General features: G+C 40.0%; 2 protein-coding genes across 4 annotated transcripts in view; one reads left to right on the top strand and one right to left on the bottom strand.

Moving 5' to 3' along the window:
• The first annotated feature begins 1,911 nt into the window (after positions 1-1,911).
• Positions 1,912-5,813, top strand: LOC133442364 (uncharacterized). Of its 3 annotated transcripts, none has more exons than XM_061720339.1 (4): positions 1,912-2,178; positions 2,608-2,721; positions 4,902-4,944; positions 5,142-5,813. In XM_061720339.1, the coding sequence occupies exons 1-4, from the start codon at positions 2,125-2,127 to the stop codon at positions 5,339-5,341; spliced, it is 411 nt and encodes a 136-aa protein (XP_061576323.1). In that variant the 5' UTR covers positions 1,912-2,124; the 3' UTR covers positions 5,342-5,813. The 3 variants fall into 3 exon arrangements, with proteins under 3 accessions (XP_061576323.1, XP_061576324.1, XP_061576325.1); XM_061720340.1 differs by having other exon boundaries at positions 1,913-2,178; positions 5,163-5,812; XM_061720341.1 differs by having other exon boundaries at positions 1,914-2,178; positions 5,205-5,812.
• A 1,976-nt stretch (positions 5,814-7,789) lies between these two features.
• Positions 7,790-20,884, bottom strand: part of dscaml1 (Down syndrome cell adhesion molecule like 1) — a 135,919-nt gene continuing 122,824 nt past the window's right edge. The window contains exons 24-35 of the mRNA XM_061719377.1: positions 19,743-19,906; positions 19,517-19,615; positions 17,782-17,970; positions 17,381-17,509; positions 17,075-17,233; positions 16,465-16,620; positions 16,275-16,305; positions 16,037-16,155; positions 15,738-15,890; positions 12,935-13,129; positions 12,327-12,635; positions 7,790-11,586 (exon numbers count right to left, since the gene is read on the bottom strand). Of these exons, the coding sequence (XP_061575361.1) occupies positions 11,000-11,586; positions 12,327-12,635; positions 12,935-13,129; positions 15,738-15,890; positions 16,037-16,155; positions 16,275-16,305; positions 16,465-16,620; positions 17,075-17,233; positions 17,381-17,509; positions 17,782-17,970; positions 19,517-19,615; positions 19,743-19,906 (2,290 nt within the window). The 3' untranslated portion in view covers positions 7,790-10,999. The remainder of the gene's footprint in view (positions 11,587-12,326; positions 12,636-12,934; positions 13,130-15,737; positions 15,891-16,036; positions 16,156-16,274; positions 16,306-16,464; positions 16,621-17,074; positions 17,234-17,380; positions 17,510-17,781; positions 17,971-19,516; positions 19,616-19,742; positions 19,907-20,884) is intronic.

Genomic DNA, 20,884 nt, shown 5'->3' with positions numbered 1-20,884 from the left:
TGATAACAGCAGTGTCTTTCACAGAGCTGCAGACATGTATTAAAACAAAAGCCAAAAGGATTCTCATTTTTCTTCAGGGTCAGAGGTGAGGCTCCAGTTAGTGACGCACACAACCCTTAGTCATGTGTGATCTTGCAGATACAGGTCAGTGTCATTATGATAAAGACATATTTGACATGGCAGTAGTTCCTTTGGTTCATAGAAAGCTTATCTTATTATCTGTAATGCAGTCCATCTACCCTCATGTGTAAATCGTTTTCCTAGAAATGCCTTTATTGTTAAGGTTTTAGACAAATCATCTTAACTTTGAGCATGCTTAAATTCATGCGTATGTGTTCAGACAGGTTTAAATAACTCAGAAGGATGTGTCAAATGCTAAGGGGTAAATGGAGCCAGGATTATTGGCAGTATAGCTCAATAAAGACAGAATGTGTTGTTTCGGCCTCAAAAACTGCAGGGAGGAAGCAAGAGTTTACATTTCACTGCAGCTTTGATGCCATTTTAGTGTTAATTTAGGTTCCTTTTTTTTAAAGATTCTATTTCATTTATTGATTTTATCTACTTTCAGATGTTAGTGCCTTCGCTGAGATGCTTTTTGTTTTCAGTGACATTTATTTATTGTTAGAGTTATTTATTGTTATAGTCTTATGCAAATTCTTTGTTGAGTTTGTTTCTGCAATGGCTGCAGCATTGGTAGATGCAAACAAAGATGTTCAAATTCAAGTTTCCACTGATTTCAGGTGATTTATTGTAAAAAGTGGACTGGAAAATGACATTATATTTTCAAAAGAGGGAAAATGGATTTCCCTTCAGATGAAATTAGAGTTCAGCTTAACACCTGAGACTTAAACTTGTCTGATTCATAATAAGTTACCCGATAAGCTCGGGCAAACTGACCCACAGAAACACTTTTTTCTTTTTTAAAAGAAGTCATAATTGTTAAACTCATAATATATGCATTCTGATTATTTACACGTGTAGGAAACATCCTTTGATTTAATTCTGCTTCCACGTCATGTTCCCTTTTTTTCAGGATCACTGCTCCCTTCACAAGAAACCTGACACATGAAGGGGACAGCTATCATTTTATCTTTTTGCTGTAAGAATTCCAAACTATTCTTGTGTACCTTTAATTGTGTCATTTAGTGTCACCACAAAAGGAGCAGCATAAGGGAAGAAAGAATACAAAATAAATCTAGGTCTAGAAAATAACTTCTCCTATATTTTTCTATATCCAACTCTATGTTCACGAGTTGTAAGTTTGGGTATAATCTTGATTCATTTTCATGTTACATGTTGGAGAAATTGCCTTTAATTGTTTTTTCTTCTTTGTCTGCAGAAGCTCTTTATTAAAATCCATTTATCGAAAAGCTATGCAACATTTTGTAATACATGATTGACATTTTTGAGCATTATTACTGGGTTAAAAGGATGAAATATCCTATCAGAAAATAGATTTTTCACAACCAAGCCAAGCTGCATTTGTTCTTGTCAAAATATAAATAACCCTTGTGAAAATGAGGAATTTACCAAAATTAGATAAAGTATTTAATATTCCTCCAATATAAACATAGCTTTAATATAGGCTTTTCAGATTTTCAGGAAATTGTAGCATCATGTCACACTGATCTTTGTGTCAGCTTCAGACTGAAGTACCATTTTTGTTTGTAAAGGGGGCAGTTTGAGAGGACAACTGTTAAAATAACTGGGAAATAACATTTCATTTATTATAATATATGAATTGTTGATATTTTGTCCTTCATTGTACTACTTCTCATTTCAAAAAAACCTTCACATTCCACAACTCCTGTAGAGGTATAAGCATGCCCAAGGGATAAGTGTTGCGCAAAGGAAAAGATTACAGCGTCTCTCTATTTCTGTCCATCAAAGCTCTTTAGCTGTCTTACCTGGTGTGTCAGAGACTGAGTGTGAAGTGCATGTGTTTGTATGTGCGTAATAGTCTTGTAATATCTAACACTGTGTTCAGCAGAGCGGCCCTCGTTGCATTCTCGATTGCTCGGACCTTTGTGGACTTAACTTTCCCTCAGCAGGACTGAGGAAAGCACTTGAAAAGCAAGGGGCTCATTAAGGATTAATAGAGACTCTAAAAGAATAGCTGTCAAGATGTTGATCACCATGTTAACAGCTATGTACGTGATGGTCAAAGTCGTAGAATCGGTAAGATGATTGTAACGACAGATGGCTTGCAAATGAAAACAGAATTAATAGCTGTATTGAACATTATGTTGATTTGAAAGTGTGCTAAAGTTATGTAGCATGTTAACCAAACATATTGTTTTGTAAGAAGGTCAATGGGATTTTATTGTTACTAAAGTCAGCTTTTGTTGCCACTCTCAGAATGTCTTGGACTTACCTAGATGTTGGTGTTAAATATCATCAAGTTTATGCAGATAGTATAGAAATGTGAACAGGGCAACTTTGTACAGGCAGCTAATCAATATGCCTTCAAGTCAAAGTCTGAATCTGCAGCATTGCAATATAATGATGTTATCTAAGGCTCACGTATGTGTCGTTCTAGAGTTGAAAAATGAGGATGCTTATGTTTCACAGTTGACAGCTTTAACTCAAATATCTTTACTTTTTCAGATAGGGGCACGATTTGCACGGCAAGATGAGCCTTTGCCTTACATGGTGTCTCAGCCTTTGCCTTGGCAGATTCATTCTGTTTCACACAGCCGGAGGAGCAGCAAAGCAGAAGAGGTTAGTTGGAACAAGAGCTGCATCACAACACACTTGATATCACACACACATAACAATGCTTTCACACCAAGACAATTGATTCCTCGCAGCCAATATGAGTTCATTCTACACGGCTGATTATACCCAATAATTATATCCTTTGGTTTTGAGATTACATGTCTCTATCTAAGTGTTCTGAGCCTCAGTGCCCATTGTCATGGGGACAATGAGAGTATACAAGTAACAGCTTTGAGCAATGCAGCTCTTTATCATCCTTGCATGGCTGGAATCTTATATTTACAATTTAGCTGTTCTAATCTACTTGTTTCTAATGGCAAGATCAGGCAGTTCAGCAGTCAATCGTGCCTCAGATGGTGAGCATATATGTTGGTCACATGATTGCTAGTTTCTCTGAGGAAGACTCGATAGGAGAGAAGACAAACATCTCATGAAGGACCGGCTATCGGTGCTTTCTGCACTCAAACAGTAGTCACCAAACAACATGAAATTAAAAATCAAGTTTAGGGCCTTGGCAAATCAATATTTCTAAATAAATAAATGCTTCCAGAAATGGACAGACATTCTGTCCATCCCTCCCCAGTTATCTGATTGCTCTTTCTGAATATTTCAAGGTGTTTGTGTTACAGAATGATGTTAATATCTGTAGTCTTTTTTAAAGCGGACATAAAAAAACTCTTTTTTTTTCTGCTGCTATGTGGGTGTCTGAGGTGACTACTAAAGCTCAGATGTGACACAACCCTGTCACCTTGTTTTGTCATTCAGTAAGATGGCCAGAACTGCATAGTTCTGTGACATCACAGACCCATGTCATAATAAAACCGACAACTTTTCCATCTTCACACCCACTGAACTTCACATTGTTTTGTATTCACTGGACCTGTCTCAAAAGTGGTACACCCCCACAGAAGAGGGCGGTGGAGTTGGAGTGGAGTGCAACCACTAACTCCACCCCCTAAAACTGTCTGCTATGAACAGAGCTATTAAGACATGAAAGAAAGAGAGGCTTTTATACTACATACCTCTGATATTTTGACCAGAGACCAATACCGTAGGAAATTATTATTCCTATTTTCTGGCATGAGTTGATATTTGGCTCATATGCTGCTTTGAGATTGTGAATTGTGTGAGAAATCAGATCTGTCAAACTGTCAGTATTGTTTTTGTTAATTAGGGGACCATCTAGAGCTATTTGTGCCTAAAGATGGTGCTGAAAATCAGGCATATGTGACCAGTTTCATGATAACTAAGATTCATCAAATAGAGGCACACCTTTATCTTCACATACCTCACAAAAGGAATGTATATGTACATGTACACAGATTTTGTGAAACCAGTGAGTTTTCATTGGCATCAGGTTACGGTGCCCACATCTGATACCTCATGTCGAAAAATAAAATCTAGATTGTCTGTTTGCACATTTCTGTACAGCTGCCTCAGTTTTAAGGAGGCTGGGTTGAAAGTTACTTTTGGCCCAAACGTTTAAAAACAACGATTAATCTGGCAGCTAGACAGAGTCAAAGAGCATGATTGAAGCAGGAAAAAGAGTTGGGTTTGTTAACTGAGGTCAGAGAGACAGTGTCACGCAACGGTGAAATAACTCAAACAGTGTAAAAGAATCAAACACATAACTTAATGTGTCTTACACTGGCTACAGTTTCTGTTCACTGCAGTGGCACTGCTAAAAGAAGACTGTAGACCTCATTGCCAAGGTCATAGACATGGTGTTTGGGCCGAACGCAGGCACATAGCCAAATTTGCAGGTAAGCACGTTAAGCCGGCCCAGTTCTCAGCCTCTGGCTTCCTCTCTTGCTGTTCTTCTTGAGCTCTAATCCCAATCAGGGGGATTTGTGTTTGAGGTCATCATTCTAGCCGTAGATGATAAGGACACGCAGGTTCAGCTGCACATGTTCACTGAAAGTTTGCTCCTTGAGTGCAGAACATTCATACAGTTTCTTGAAAAATAAAATAAAATAGAACACACGCTTCTTCAACAGAACATAATGTTCTTATCTGTTACATTTTGTTCTTTCAGAGTTATGTGAACTATGTTTCAGTCGGTTTCAGATAACTTGTGTAATGTGGATAATTCTCATACCTGCCTCATATCTGATGGTCGCACCAGAAAAGCGTGTTTATTGTGAATGTGTCTTCTCACACGTAAATTTTGTTTTTATTTGCAGTTTGACGGTCTCAGGAGGAACAGCATAGGCGTGTACAGAAAGAGTAAGTAGTAACCTTAGACATTCACATCCTGGCTATTTTTCTGTTGACATGCTGTACACATCAAATTTGCCCTAAAGCGTTATAATTGAATAGCTTCTCAAGTCCAACTAGAAACAGCTGAAATCAGAAAAATAGCCATAACCATGTAGTAAAACCACTTAAGTGAACCATGTGTTTGAACTCAATCACTGCTATAGACTATGTCTCCATGGCTATAGCGTCGACCTCTCTGGCTATCCCCTGTGTCCTGTCGTGCTCAGACTCCAATGCCAGCAATGGCACGTGTACCGCACCAGCTGTTCCTCCACTCAGCCCCATTGAAATTGAGAAGGCTGCGTCCACCATCCAGAGCCACTTCAGGAAGTTCCAACAGAAGAAGCAAAAGAACGGCAAGTAGATGGAGCGAGAAGGAGGAGGAGAAGGGTGGTGATACGGATGCAGTGGGACTGAGAGACAACAGGAAGCAGGTGGGGCGTGCGTGAATTCACCAAAGGCTTGATGGACTGTGAATAATAATTATGGAAAAAAAAACATGAAAATGTATATACATTCAAACTTAGTATAGTTTCCAGAAAACTAAAGAATAACATAAAGCTCTAGCCTTCATGTCAAACACTGCTTGTGACACAAGTTTAAATTGTTTGTGACTAATAAGACTGTACAAGGGAATGAATAGTTTTTATGTGCTGTGATGACAGGGTGACTGTGAGTCTGTGAGTGTGTTGAAGTGTATATATGACTTTTATTTTGAGTATATAAATGTGGGAGGGACAAAAACTGTGTCAACATGTTCTTGCAAAAATAAATCTGTTGGAATTTGACCAAATCATTTTAATAAACTAATTTGCCAGACTGTGTTGAATCATTGTACACCATCGCCCTCTAGTGTTCTCAGCGGTGAGCTTGAACCCTTAGTAAGTAAGTATTAGATGGCCTTGAACTTGAGAGGGCATTACTGAGGAGGGCCGGGAGAGGAAGTAGGTGGAGTTGATCACAGGGACAGTCTGTGTTGTGTCTGCTCAGGCACTTTGAGCCGTCCCCTGTGGAGGAGCCGGTTGATCCTGACAGCAGCAGATGCTTGTCTCAAAGATTAGCCTGAGACACGCGAATCAAGCACACATGGCTGGTACAGCAGAACTAAAAATGACTCTTTAAATCAGGTTCTGTGTTTTTACTTACTGTTTCTACTTACCTGATGAGTTCCAAGTGGACTTTTTCGTCAGGTGTTTAGGAACTGGTACCAACTTGACATCACAACAGTGGTAGGATAAGATGGGAGGAAAGACCACCAGGATGGGTGGGAGTTTTATTGAACAATTGAGCTAAAAAAAATCATGGTGCATTAAAATAAGTTGGGTAAAAAAAGCTTGTGCAGTGGTAAACTGGCCCACAATGACCCCGATAAGCAGCAGAGGATTGATAGATGGATGAATGTTGATTTAGTAAATTGTTTAAACAAATCAAACGTTTTTCAAGCAACTACTGAAACCATCACATGTCATACTTTTATGAAGCACGGAATGATGGTGAAGACCTACCGTATAAATGAGTTTTATCTGTGTGTACAGGTACATAGTTGTACATGAGATTAAAGATAATAGCTAATAAAGAGTTGCTGGACTACTGATTTGTTTTTTCCAAGCTCTTTTGCCATTGCAAATTTAGAAATGTTTAGGATAATTTGGCCAGGTTTTCTAAATGTATTTAAGTTCAAATTGAAATAAAGGCCTTTCCAGATCCAGCTTACCTGAATGGAACTTACAAACAATATTAAATTTCTGTTTTGGTAATAAAACAGTTTATCTTAAACCCAACATGGATCTGAAAGAATAAACAATGTCATCCCAGTTTATAAAAAAGATAGCTTTATTGCACAAGGTGTTGAGTACTCTTTTTTTCTGTTTTTGTTTGTTTTCATAGAAAAGAAAATGTAGAGTTAAACACAAGCAATTGCAAATCGAAGCAACATTTCCCCATAAAAGTTTAAGGAATAACCTCTGGAATTTTAAAATTCTAATTTTCTCATTGTCCCTTTTAAATTGTTCAAATCATTGTTTCTATTTTTCTTTTATGACCAGCTAAATTTTCAGAACATGCAATGCTGCTGCCATCCCGCCCAGAAGTGGAATAACAAAAAAAAAGAACTCTTAATCAAGTAATCAATTGAGTAAAAGTTAAAAACAAACAAAAATAGCAAGGAATCTTTAAAAAGGTGAGACAAAGCAACCGAAATGTCCAATAAGAAAGAAACAAATATAATTAACTATGCATGGTCCACTCTAACATGTTTTAACTGGTCCATATATCAGGATAAAACAGTTATGTGTATAATTATATAGTTTGCCATGAAGTCCTCGTTACATTATCTTTAATTCAAACTTTACATTTGCACTGGTTTCTAGTGAGGATGTTGAAAATAGTACTCATACAAAACACTTCCCTATGTACACAAATCTGTTATGGAGTAGAAATGATGGTATACGGAAGGGCACAAAGGTACAGAGAGGGAACCGGAAGGGGGGTAATTATCAGACGTGAAAAAGGCCAAGTGAGAGGGACATCTGAAGATGACAAAGTCACTTTGAAAGTGTGTCACAGTATTTTAAGGAAAAATCCACCCAAGTTCAGATATGGAATATACATTTTTGAAACTGTTGTGCCCACAAAGTATATGAAGAATTAGCTAAGAACCAGCAAGAGGAGAGAGGAACTGTGGTGTCAGATATTGAGGTAAATTGACTTTATTTTAGTTACACCAAAAACGCTGAGGCTGTGTGCCAACTTGGTCTGGAAATTTGTACCAAAGTGCTATTTTATGGTAAAAATGTAGGCAAGTCAATGACAGAAAATTCAAGCCGATCCAAAAAAACGGGGAAAAAAACAAACCCTTAATGTAAACTGCATCAGTAATGCAACACGCCAGTGCTAGATTTATGTTCATCAGGTGATCATAGCCTGGTCTTAGTAACATAACACTCAATAAAGTACTTCTGCTGGTCTGTGTACTTCCTAAAAGACACGTTAAAATTAAAAGCAGTGAAGTATACAATATATACCAAATATCCTTCATTTACTCTGAAAACATTGCTGGTTACCTCAGAAACCAGGGTGGAATTTTCTTTAAACATTTACTTTGAGCAAACTGAGAAGAAATCTGTTATCAACCTCACTAAACGACTGGGTAAAAAAGCAGGTTGGTTAAGAGTTTATTTCATCAATCCAATCGATATCCATACATGTGGAGATGTCACGTTTTTGGATGTGAAAAAAGGCCTAGACCTTTCTGTGTTTGCATAACTTTTAACATAAAGGCCAGACTGATGGGAATCATAACCACAAATAAAGGTGAAGTGAAAATACACGTCTCCAACATGTCATTTTAAAAGAAAAGGGAGCATGAATCGTCATCTGCGTTCACTAGCCTTCAGTCCCACACTTTGGGGAGGACTTACAACAAGACAGGTAAGAAACAGAAATACGTGCTGGTTTGTTTATGTTGGAGTTGGATAATGGCACTGAGTCTGTGAACACACCTATGGAAGGTAAAATACAGCATACCAAAAGAGGCTCAATTACTGTAAAGGCTGTCCTTGTTTTACATTTTTCTTTTTCAACACCACACGTTCTGCACTGAGCCGTAGACCACAGTTAATCAGCAACACAATCTCACACTATAGTTTCACTTTACTGTGCTTGTCCTTTACAAAATCACAAGGTGGAGGATGGCGGGGGTCCATGTCTCATTCCTCTAACCTCAGTTTCACCATTAACAGTAACTTTATTTCACACCACATCTTTTCTCTCTAAGATCTTCCATCCACGGTTGTGCTACCCGTTTAAGTTTCCCTTTTTCATACATTTTCTTTCCATCTTGTGATTCTTCACTCTCAGCGATTGTCTTGTGATCTTTTATATATATTTTCAATTAGAACAGCTTTTATATTTCTCTGCTTTTTTTAATATTCATATATATGCTATATATTTGAATAGAAATATATATGTACATATATTTTGAGAACAAAGATATATTATATCTTTTTTTTTCTATTGCGAGAGCCCTGATGTTACGTTTTACCATTGCAAAACTTTTGGAGCAACTCTTTTGGAACGATCTTTTGTTATGGGACTAAGCTTTGGGACGAGAAATGGGAAAAACGTAAATAATAATAATAATTAATCAACAGATACAGTACCATGCATAAAGCTTAAATTAATTTCAGAAAGCTGGAGGGACTTGAAAAGAGTTCTTTTAGTTTTCAATACCACTTATTTCTGAAGAAAACCTATATCTCTCCGCTATTCATCTTGAACGTCTATCAACACTTGATCGCACCAACAGTAATCTCAGTGTCTATCCATAGATTCAAGATCACACAAATACACCTTTTCTTCCAATATTCTAAAAAAAAAAAGAAAAAAGAAAAAATCAACAAAAAAACAGTTGAATGTTTGCAATTGCCCTGTGATGAACTGGCAACCTTCTCGCTTGATTCCAGCTGGGATAGGCTGCAGCCTCCACAATCCCCCTGAACTGGATGAAGCAGGTTACTGAAAGTGAGTGAATGCTCGCAGATTGCTTCCCACTGAAATACAAGAAGCATTTCTTTTCTCACCATCGCATATTAGACCTCTTCTTTCAGTCTGTCTGTCTGTCTGTCTGTCTTTCACTAGCCGGTATGCTAGCAGGTCACAGTGACACTGTACGGATGTGATCAGGGACCGGGTGGGGAAAGGACAGGGATAAAGCAGGTGCAGGTAGAATTATTGGATCTTTTGAACTGTGGCATTGTGATGAACCACAAATACATCTCTTCTTTCCTCTGGCTAGAAAAGCAAACCTGTTTCTTATCATCTGCAGCTGCATTCTTGTGATCCCCTCTTCTTCTTAAGCAAGTTAGTCATATCGTTCATCATCATCATCATCATCATCATCATCATCATCATCATCATCATCGTGGTTCCATATCCCCTTTCACAGGTAAAAATTAAACAATGACGAGGGGGCTTCTGCTTTGACACAGACATCTGCCCGACAGGTCAGCGTACAGATTGACTTTAAAAAGGTCCATCGTTGGTGTGTGTGCCTGCCACATGTATACATATATATTTACACATATACACCCACACACACGCTCGCACACGCAGGCTTGTGAAGTTTTCTTTTACTTGGATCCACTTTTTCTTAGTGCACATGAGATTATATTTCCATCATCTGAAAATAACCTGAAAACAATTTAAAAAAAAGAAAAGAAAAAGAAGTCGGGATTTTTATTTCACTTGATGATGTTCGACATTTTTATCTTCTCCGCTTTGAGTCTCTCTATAAAAGCATCAGTTATGACCACGATGCTGTGTCATTCATTGCATGTATACGAAAAGACTCCTCAAAACTGATACAGAGTCAACAGTCCCTTGACTGCATCTTGTGTATGAATCCATGATGGCATAACCCCTCAGAGCCAATGTAACACCAAGGCTGGTGGTTTATGCATACAGTAAAAAGCTTCGTGCCATGGCACAATGCGTGATGTGAGCTCATTTTCCATCAGAGACCAGAGAAGTAACGTACAGTATATAGTAAGAAAACCTAAAAACCTTAACACACATCTCAAGCAACCTGGTTCATTCTATATGTCTGATTTGGAAAACATGACGGTGCGCGTGAAAAGCATTTTGTGCATATAAAGTACTGTGTCCTTGCTGGAAAATGAAAATTTGGAGTGAATAGAAAAACAATGTAAATTTAGCAAGTGATTTCCGATGCGAGGAAAAAAAAAAGAAGGGGATAAACGGCACAATAAGAACGAAAAGCAATCAGGCAGAAAGAAAGAAAGGCAAACCCCTGTGCTGTGGAGACCCAACACTTGACCCCTTCTATCAATAGTGCCATTGGGAACCCAACCAGCCCCCTGCAGCCTGGCACAGCACAGGCACTGACGGGTAAGCTGTGCATGTGAATGTTCCTCACCCCAATTTACCATGAAGGCTCCAGGCAAGCGCTGGATCGACCAGCATTGTATTAAGAGTTACAGTGACAGGCCCCGATGATGGCAGGCTACACCAGCGTGTAGGACTTGGAGTAAGCCCCCGACCCTCCATCCCTCTGCTTCTGTAGTCTGCCTAAGCCCGAGGAGCTGCTCTCCAGGAGAGAGTCTCTGGATCCTCCCATCTTGGAGGAAGAACAAGAGGCACCTCCAGGGGTCCCCCCTGTGGCCCCCGTTGCCCCACCCCCACTGGAGGAAGATGCTGCAGCCGCGGCAGTGGCAGCTGCAGCTGCGGCTGCACTCTGAGCCACCGCAGCAGAGGAGCCAGGCATGGTGAGAGTCCTCTGTGGAAGTGTGGAGCTGCTGGAGCTAGCAGACATGCCTCCACTTCCACTCCCTCCGCTACCACCTCCCGTTGCTCCTCCAGAGGAAGCCCCAGAAGAAGTGAGGTTGGACAGGCCAGCGTGGCCCATGGTCAGGGCCTGCTGCTTTGCAGAGTCCATAGTCACATGACGGCCCTGGGTGTGGTACGCCCGCTGGGCCAGGCCACGAACAGAAGCTTCGCGCGGTGGAACCACTGGGCATGGGTCGTGATGTTCTGACCGCTTGCGGAAAAAGGGATCTGATTTCATATATAGGGGTAGGTTGCAGTAGTCACCTGGAAGGGAAAGAATAATTTAATTCCACTGTAGTTACTATAGTCATAAACATTTATTCAATAAATACATTTTCACTTATGTTGATTGCCTGCTTTTATCTGTCACAGCTCATATCTTTCACTGAATATTTCTGTTTTGTATTTCTATTTCAGCAGCGGATGTACAATAGATTCTAAACAATTTAAAGGGGACCTATTATGAAAAACAGGTTTTTTCTTGCTTTAACATATATAAAGTGGTCTCCCCTCAGCGTGGCAACTCAGAGAAGGAGGAAAGCAACCAAATTCTGCAGTGTCATCCAGCCATCCAGTCTGACGTGGCTTCTACGATCCGTTCAGATTCTGCTCCCATCGTTACGTAACCAAAATGCATGCGTGAAACCACGCCCACAACTAACTCTGGCTGGAACAACAACAACAACTCCGCCGGCCGGTGCTTTCGCCATTTTTTTGTAGCGGTGTATCGCGTCATTCAGGCAGCCAATCAGCACAGAGCCTCATTATCATAGCCCCGCCCACTCAGAATCCCGCATAGATAATGAGGTTAGAGAATGGGAAGATAAAGACATGGCTCAGAGGCTGAATTTCTAATTTATTTAGCAAAAACAATCAAAAGCTTGTTTTTAAGACATTCAAGGCCTGTTTAAAATAAGTATTAGATGCCATAATAGGTCCCCTTTAATCTTTTTGAAAAATGTGTCTATGTTTGTGATACTTCTGTTGTTTTGTTAACCACTCACTCTTGGCGCGATGTGGGATGGGCACAGCTACATTCTTGCCACGGTCATAGTCTTGGGGTTTGGGTGGCGAGGCAGTGAAACGGCAGATACCAGGCTCTGATGGCGTGCTCATCGACGTCATGCTGTCTGCATTGTCATTGGTACCTGTGGTCATCTGATCAGACGAACTGTCAGAAATAAAGCACTCTGTAATCTCAAATTTGGCATGTTGCAGGTGTTCTTCCAGCTTGGCGTGTTCGTATGCTCTTGCCAGCTCCTCGTAGGTGGAGGAGGCGCTCTCTGTGGACACCATGCTGTTTCTTCCTTTATCTAAGGAGGGAGAACCAATGGGCATTTTATCGTTTATCACACTTCTCACATGTATTCAGAAATGGCATTTTTATTCCCTTGTAAAAAACATTTGATTTGATTTGATTTATTTACATGTAAAAAAGAACACTTCAAGAGAAGTTTAAGAAAAAAAAAACAACAAAACAAAGAATTTCATCCGTTAGCACTTGATAACTTAATTTACATGTGCAAAAAAGGAGTAGGAAGGATTAGGAAGAACATCATAACCATGTGGTACATCCTAATGGCTGGAAGTGTCAGTTCACCCTTGTTCTAACCTGTGTCTTGTGAAAGGCTGGCACTGTAGCTGTCACTCTCTGTGACAGTGATGCCGTGCTGGGAGCCGACTGTGCGCCAGTCTGAAGTGAGAGTACGGGCCGGCGTGGAAGCCTGACACTTGGTCAGAGTCCACTGACTGGAGTAGCGGTTCCTGATGCTGTGGGCTGACTTGACACTCTTCCTTGACACGGGGTCTGGTCGGAAATGGATGAGAAGAATATGCACAGGTAACGAAGCTGTTGTGAGAAGGGCAAATTAAGAATTTTTAAAGAAAAAGCTAATAAACAAACAAACAAAACAACTTAATCCTTACTTTCACCCAACTTATCTTATCTGAACTGCACTCATTTAAAAAAAAATTAAGGGAACACTTTAAAAAACAATTGGGGGTGGGGTCATGTTAGATATTTATACTGATACGGAGTAGGTCTTGTCTTTAGCCTGATATTCAATAAATTGTCTTATTTTAAGAAAACACTTTTGCCAATGAGGTAAGAAATATTTTCTTGACTAAAATTCTTAAAATAAGTAGCATAGTCTAAAAAACTCCTGTAATTGTTTTGAAACAAGGCTTTTCTCTTACTAAGAACAAAATGATGTCATATAGTTTGATGCAAATAAAATCAGCCTGGAGAGGACTGAATTCAAAGACACCCTGAATATCAAAGTAAAAGAAATATGCAGCAGACTGGCCCTGCTCCCAGATCTGACCCCTGCGTGTTCCAGAGGCGTTCCCTTGGATTTAGGTCACACGAATATGGAGGTCGGTATCGATCATATGGATTCCTTCCTCCTCCAGGACCTGCCTGCATACTCTCACCACATGAGGCCAGGCATTGCTGTGCACCTGGAGGAACCCAGGACCACTGGTCTGACAGCGGGTCCAAGGACTCCTTCCTGATGGCTCATGCGAGTCAGGGTGCTGTTATCTTGCCTGTAGAGGCCTCCGTTGATGTGCCTTCCCTGACCATCACTGGCTCGCCACAATACTGGTCATGCTGAACGATGTTACGGGCAGCTTAATGTTCTCCATATGGTTCATGTCTGTCAGCAGAGCATTCCTGTTCTCTTCTGGGAAAAGCTTAGGATGCCAGTGGTGGAGCTGCCAATTCTGGTGTTTTATAGCTGTGAATCAAGCCCCACCGTGTCGGGCAGTGAGCACAGGGCCCACCAGAGGACATCAGGTCTTCAGGCCACCCTCATGAGGTCTCTAGGCGCATTTCCACTAGCAGGAGTTCAAGGACAGGATCCTCTACCAGGGCCGAGTGTCTCCTTCGCCCCTTCGCCCCTTCGGCCCCTTCAGCCGGCGTGTTTCCATTACACTGTAGCATCACACAAGAAAAAAACAGTGCCGCCGACCACCAGGTGGCGGTAATGCGCATTTCTTTCTACTTCACAAACGGCCAGCAGAAGAATGAAGAGAAGAAAAAACACGTAAACAACGGATTCTACTTGCTTTGTTTTTTAAAAACATGCATGTTCAACATTGTTGTAACGATTGACATTAAAAGAAACCCCTCATGGGATATTATATTGGATAATATGTATTGTAAGATTAGTATTTTAGTGTAAGACCTGAACCGAGTCGGTCCATTCATTGTTTTTTCTATGTAATCTCCAACTGCTTCAAATGCTTAAATAATTCGTGGTCACATGATTTAAGTTCACGTGAGAGGGCTGAATGTAATTTCCTGCTTTTAGAAAAACCCAATCAGCAGACACCACTCACTACGTAGGCCATCTGGGCCGCAAAACGGCCTTCTCCTACTACAGGGCTGTTTTTTGACCCCGTAATGGTTCCTAATGGCCACATGTGGGGAGTGGTAGCCTAGTAGTTACAGAGGAGGGCTGGAGTCTGGAGGACCACTTTGGGCCCCTGAGCAAGGCCCTTAACCCTTTACTGCTCCCGGGGGGCCATTGACTAAAATTTCCCCATTGTGGGATTACTAAGGTAAAAATGTATTTATTTATTACAGAACCATTCCTGGTAGTAATTGTAATGTCGTTGTTGTAAAACAATGACAATAAAGATCTAATCTAATCTATAGTGGAAACGCGCGCAAACAGCCGGCCCCGAAAAATCTAACCGGAACTCCCTAGTGGAAACACGCCAGGGCTCATCCTCTTCCTACTTGCACAAAGGATCAGATACCAGTTCTGCTGATGGGTTAGGGACCTTCTACAGCCCTGCCCAGCTTCCCAAGAGTAATGTCCTGGAATCTCGACCGTGTTCCTGAGACTTGTCTTGAGAGACACAGCACATGTTTTTAGGCAGGCAGGTTTTTAGGCAGGTACCATCCTGGAGGAGTTGGATTGCCTGTGCAAACCTCTGTAGGGTCCAGGTCTCACCACGTGCTACCAGAAGACACTGACCCTATCCAAATACTAAAATAGAAAACATGAGGAGTGAAAATGTCAGTGGGCTCCAGCAGTAAAAATATTCCTGTATTGAGGTCATCTCTTTGTTGTCCCTCTAGATCACCTGTTGTTATTTTATTATGATCAAAGCAGCTTAAACTGACAACCCCGTCTGCAACTTAACAGAGCAGATCAATATTCCAGAAGTTTAATTGACTTGGTGCTATACTTTGATTAAAAAAAAGTGTTCCTTTAATTTTTGTTATTTTGAGCAGTATATTTACGAATCACATGACACTAACCTGGAGTCAGAGCATGAATTGACCAAGTGTTCAGAAATATTGCACAGTTCATTTTAACGCCATTTACAGTATATCTACAGTAAACCAGACATTTGCACTCCAGCCGAAACACTGCTGGACAGTGATGAAAGCGACCACATACTGGTTCCTGGTCTGATGTCAGACATGTCTATCAAAGGACCGGTGTTCTGGATGAGGGCAGGGTGATGGACAGACACACCAGTGCAGAAGCTCTGAGGATTCCCAGTTTGGTTGAACTCTGTGTCTGTCACAGGGATCGTAGCTTTGTCATCACCTGGACAGAAAATGATAGTCAGTCAAGAACTATCTAATAGTTTAATGTCTTTACATAGTACATTAGATTTTATGGCCATTTGCGTTACTACTCTGCACAGATATGTGAAGACGTACACACAACTCTCCCTATTTTTTTCCTCTCACCAATTTGCTTGATGCCTTCTTTGTCCTCAATCAGCAGCTGCACTCTGGGGATGTCGATGTGCAACCGTGGGCCTTGAGGAGGTCCTTTGACAGGCGTCTCAAAGCTGCGGTTGTTTTTACTGAGGCAGAGATGCAAAAACAGCACAAACAATCACTCATGCTTTTAGGACGATGCGTTTCCCTAAAAACGATTTCAGACTGATATTATGAGATAGGCTAAAATAAATATTGATCCTACCTGATCAGCATCTCTGCCAGGCTTTTGGCATCTAAAGAATTTGGAGAATAAACGTAAAAAAAAGCAACACTTTTCTTACAAATCAGTCTTAGTAACGGTAATGCTAAATACTCATTTTGAATTTTTGTAATGTCACTGCTTCAGTGATCTATCTGAAGAATGCCTTGGTTTGCTTGTAAATCTTTCCCACCTCTTAGTCTCTTCAGCCTCTTTTCCTTGCGTTTCTTGCGAATAATAAAGAGCAATGCCACACCGAGAGTGACCAGGATGACAGGACAGCCGATGGAGAACAGCTTCTTGACATCGTCGTTCTTTTCCAGGGGGGACTTAATGGGAGCGATTGTGCCTGTACACGCACAGGAAGACAAGAAGTTGGTCATATCCCCTCCATTACAATTTCAGAAGGTACCCAGAGTCCACCATAAATGCCCTTAAGTACATTTCTATAAATATTTCCATGTTATTCTCACATATTTGCTCACAAACTGGAGTTCCATCTTTTCTCCTCAATAGCAAGTTTTTCTTTTTTTTTAACAACAATAATAAACAAAAAAATAAAATAAAATGAATAGCTTTAACTCATTAGTAACTTCATTGCTCTGTTTTTGTTTGTTTCTGTATAGAAAATGAATAAAAAGAACATAAAAGAAATTAAATGAATGACTCAGAGGATTTTTTTTCATTAATTTGGACTTTTTCATGCCTTTCCACGACTTCTGATTTGTCACATTATTTTATAAAAGTAGCATATACTGCCATTATTGAAATGGGAAATCAAACAAAGAGAATCCCCTACTTACTGCCGTCATAGTCCAGCGTTGCAAACTGGGAGGTCTGGTTACCACAGCCAGCACTATTACATGCTTTCATCTTCAATTCATACCAGGTCGCCTCGCGCAGTTCTGCTAGGAACACATCTGTGGTGGCGTTGGTACGCACACTCTGCCACGTCCAAGTACCTGAGACGTACACAAACCAAGTTTCATTCATTTTCTTATTTCACACAATAATAACTAAGTCTAAAGATTTTTTTTTTACCCCTTGATTTTTTTAAGTACATCTCAAAATAAAACCAACTAATGAGAACTGAAATATGAGCGATGCACCTTTTGGTCTAAACTCCAGTGTGACAGCAGTGATTGGACATCCTCCGCTGGCCCAGCCCTGCAGGTTGAGGCGGGCATGGCTGGTATTAATGTGAGTGAAGACAGGTTGGTCTTTGTTGAACTGGGGTTCTGTAAAAGAAAAATCACAGCACATTTGTCTGCATGGATTTCTAACAGCAACTGGTTCAACTTGCAAATCCAAACTGGCTTATTTTCTGATGAGTAAAATAAATATATTTATATATATAAATATATAATATATAATCTGTGAACTATAGATGTTTGTATTTTATCACAAACAGGTCACAACTTCCACCGCTTTGTGGAAAAGTGTTTCTGTGTAATATTTTTATTTGGATCTGCTTCTAAACATGTCTTAATTCCCCATTCCCCCGTCTCACCTCGCCCATGAGTCTTTGCCTCAATGATCTCACTGATGCGTCCAGCACCGACGCTGTTCTTGGCAGCCAACTTGACTTTGTACCAGGTCCCACAACGCAGGTTGTCCAGTTTGAAGGAGCGCTCACTAGAACTAATAAAAACATCCTTCCATTCTTCTGTGTTGTCCACAGAGTATTGCAGAACAAAACCTGCACAGAAAGAAACACATCACATATATTTAGTCGTTTTTTTGTGTTTTTTGTTGCACGATTCTTTTTGTACATTCCCTTTCCTGACTTGACGGTTGTACATCTACTGTGCACTAGATGGCAGTGAAAGGCTGCTCTTCTCTTCCCTACTTCAAGAGGACGTCTCGCTGCTCCTCATCTATGCCGCCATTAGTTACCTACAAACCCTGAGCCTGGGATGGCGCTGACTGAGCATCTATGCAAATGAAGGTTTGCAATATGGTGACTGGTTTTGCGTTCAGCTGCCTTGGAGGGCAGGCTTGCTACGGCTCTGAGGCACTTTCCATCTAATCCTCTGTCTGCCTTTCCATCTATACAATTAAGCGCAAATGTTTCTTTGAACTCTTTGTACATTTTTAATCTTTTTTCTTCTTATTCTCTCTTAAATGAATAAGATTAGAAATGATCACATGTGCAGATTGAGTAGTGTTTGTAATTTTTACAGTCACACTGTTACAGACAAGAAGAGGACACAGTCTAATACAACAGAAGATTGTAAAGAGAATGCCACTATTATAGATTAGGGCAACATAATAAGAGTTTACAGAAGAATGGATAAGTAAATAACACTATTTATAGGTGCAAGATTTCCTGTTGACATGATGTTAGTTTATGTATCAGTTTAATTTTATTTTATTCCTACACAAGCTGAAAAATCCCTCAGCTGAACATCTGCATACTATTTTAGTAATAAAGAGAAATGGATACTTGATGGGGGACTTCAGTATTTCCACAGAAACGCAGACATCTTGGTACATATACAAGACACATATATGTTTCACGCGTACAGTATATACGAGGCACAGGATGATGTATGCAAATCCAAGCTGGAGGAAGATAATAATTTGAATACAAAGGTGCGTATCAAGCACTAAGTTCGCACAAAATATTCACTTCCTTTTTGCATGTGTACAAAGAAATATGTAGAAAATTGCAATTATGAACTTGTCAAAAGAATGGGGATGAAAAAAAGGGATACCAAATCATCTTGTGGCAACATTTTGAAGCCCAACACGTATGCTAATACACGCCTGGCTCTGGCTGGTTTACTGTGTCCAACGAAATGATAAATAATAGCAAGAAGTCAGACTGACAATCTAACACCCCTATACTGACTTGAGAATAAAGAGAAGGAGAGTTACTGTAATCCCATTTACATGCATGCCCATTCATGCACACACACAATGGCCATCCTCACACACATCACCAATAATCAGATAATCAGACGGACAGACAATTAACAGGGACACATAAAACCAGGACACTGTTCAATAAACTAATGGCTGGACGGATCACAAGCAATGCACCAGGTAAAAGACACATCAAAGGCAGACACGTGGTAAACAAAGACATGACAGATGTGTTAGCTGTAGATAAGACAAAAGTGTATAGACTGTATAGAGTTTAAAAGAACCCCCCCCCCCCCCCAAAAAAAAAAAAACAACAACAAGAAAACAAACATATTAGAGCTTTTTGTCCATCTTAGATTTTTTTCAGGTTAACATACCCCTGATGGAGCTGCCTCCGTTATCTCCCGGTATCCAGGCAAGAGTAATGGAGGAGGTGGAGGTGGTGGAGACGGTTAGCCGAGGCTGGTCTGGAGGGACTGAGCAAGAGACGCAGAGTTGACCGCTCAATAACATCTGTATTTGTACTCTTGAAAATATTATATAGATTTTCTTCAACAAAAACTTTACATACACATTAAAAACATGAATTGATGGTTGCCTAACCTTGCACCAAAAGATTGACAATAATAGTGTCAAAGCCCAATGTGTTGGTGGCTGTGCAGGTGTAGTAACCAGAGTCCTCAGCTTTGACGGAGCGCAGCACCAGCGTCCCGTTGGCCATGATGAGGCGCTGTCCATCGAGAGACACTGGGATCGCTTTGTCCTCACTTACAGAGATGAAAGCAATATAATCAGCACAAGAGAGGACACCTTAATATTCATTAGATAGCCTTAAAATGCTGTTCTCCTAATTTTATTACATTTTTATTTTGTTTAAGTACTGTACAACGGAAAACTAGTGGATGACAATATTCTGAGGCTGAACCAAATAATTCAACAGTCATTTATTCTAAGACGCACTTTTCTCAACTTTGTGAAATAATAAATCAGAAAAAGGTGAATGATATAAAACGTGCAATTTACATTTACTTTGACTTTTATTTCTTAGCACACAATATCAACCAAGTTATTTTGTGGTCTTTTTCTCATCAAATTGATTTTATTTGTTAGTATACAGACATTTTTGCATTGCAGGCCTGCAACACACTCAAAAAAAAGGTTGGCAATTCAGTGTTAATAAAGAGATGAAAAAAAACCTATGATGTTATTACAGCCAGGTGATATTGGCAGATTTCTAAAGGTTTTTAGTGATATAGTACAAAAGCAGCATCCGTGTCATGGTCAGGGTTTCAGGAGCAAAGATGGACAGAATATTTCCACTTTATTAAAAACATGAGAAAAGCAATGCTTTAACACAACTTTCCTCTAAGACAGAATTTTTTCAACACATAACAAAATTAGACAATTCAGAGTATCTAGAAAATTTCAGCATGTACAAGCCAAGGACAAAAGTCAAAGCTGGACACCAATGTTTTGGACTTTTGGTTTTAACTTAAATTAGGTACCACAACAACATTTCGTTTGTCTAAGTTTCATGTGTTAATACTTGAATTTGGGTCTAGTGCTCTTTGACATGTATGATTAAAAAAAAAAACAATACCTCGCTAACTTTGAATGTTGTAGGTGTAGGGTTGACACGAACTTGGACATTTTAAAACGTAATTTAGCATGACCTAAAAGCTGTTGAAGAATAATGTCCTGTTTAACATTGCATTATGGGTATAATGTTAGTTGAGTTGAAATCC

Source organism: Cololabis saira, chromosome 4 (assembly GCF_033807715.1).
Source record: "Cololabis saira isolate AMF1-May2022 chromosome 4, fColSai1.1, whole genome shotgun sequence".
NCBI lineage: Eukaryota > Metazoa > Chordata > Actinopteri > Beloniformes > Belonidae > Cololabis > Cololabis saira.
The sequence above is the reverse complement of the archived record's forward strand: the minus strand, read 5'-3'. Positions and strand labels throughout refer to the sequence as shown.

Excerpts from the sequence above, each read along its gene's own strand:
- LOC133442364 (XM_061720339.1), top strand. The coding sequence starts at position 2,125 with ATGTTGATCACCATGTTAACAGCTATGTACGTGATGGTCAAAGTCGTA. Across the intron at positions 2,179-2,607 it reads TGGTCAAAGTCGTAGAATCG|ATAGGGGCACGATTTGCACG; the intron begins GTAAGATGATTG and ends TTACTTTTTCAG. Across the intron at positions 4,945-5,141 it reads CATAGGCGTGTACAGAAAGA|ACTATGTCTCCATGGCTATA; the intron begins GTAAGTAGTAAC and ends TCACTGCTATAG.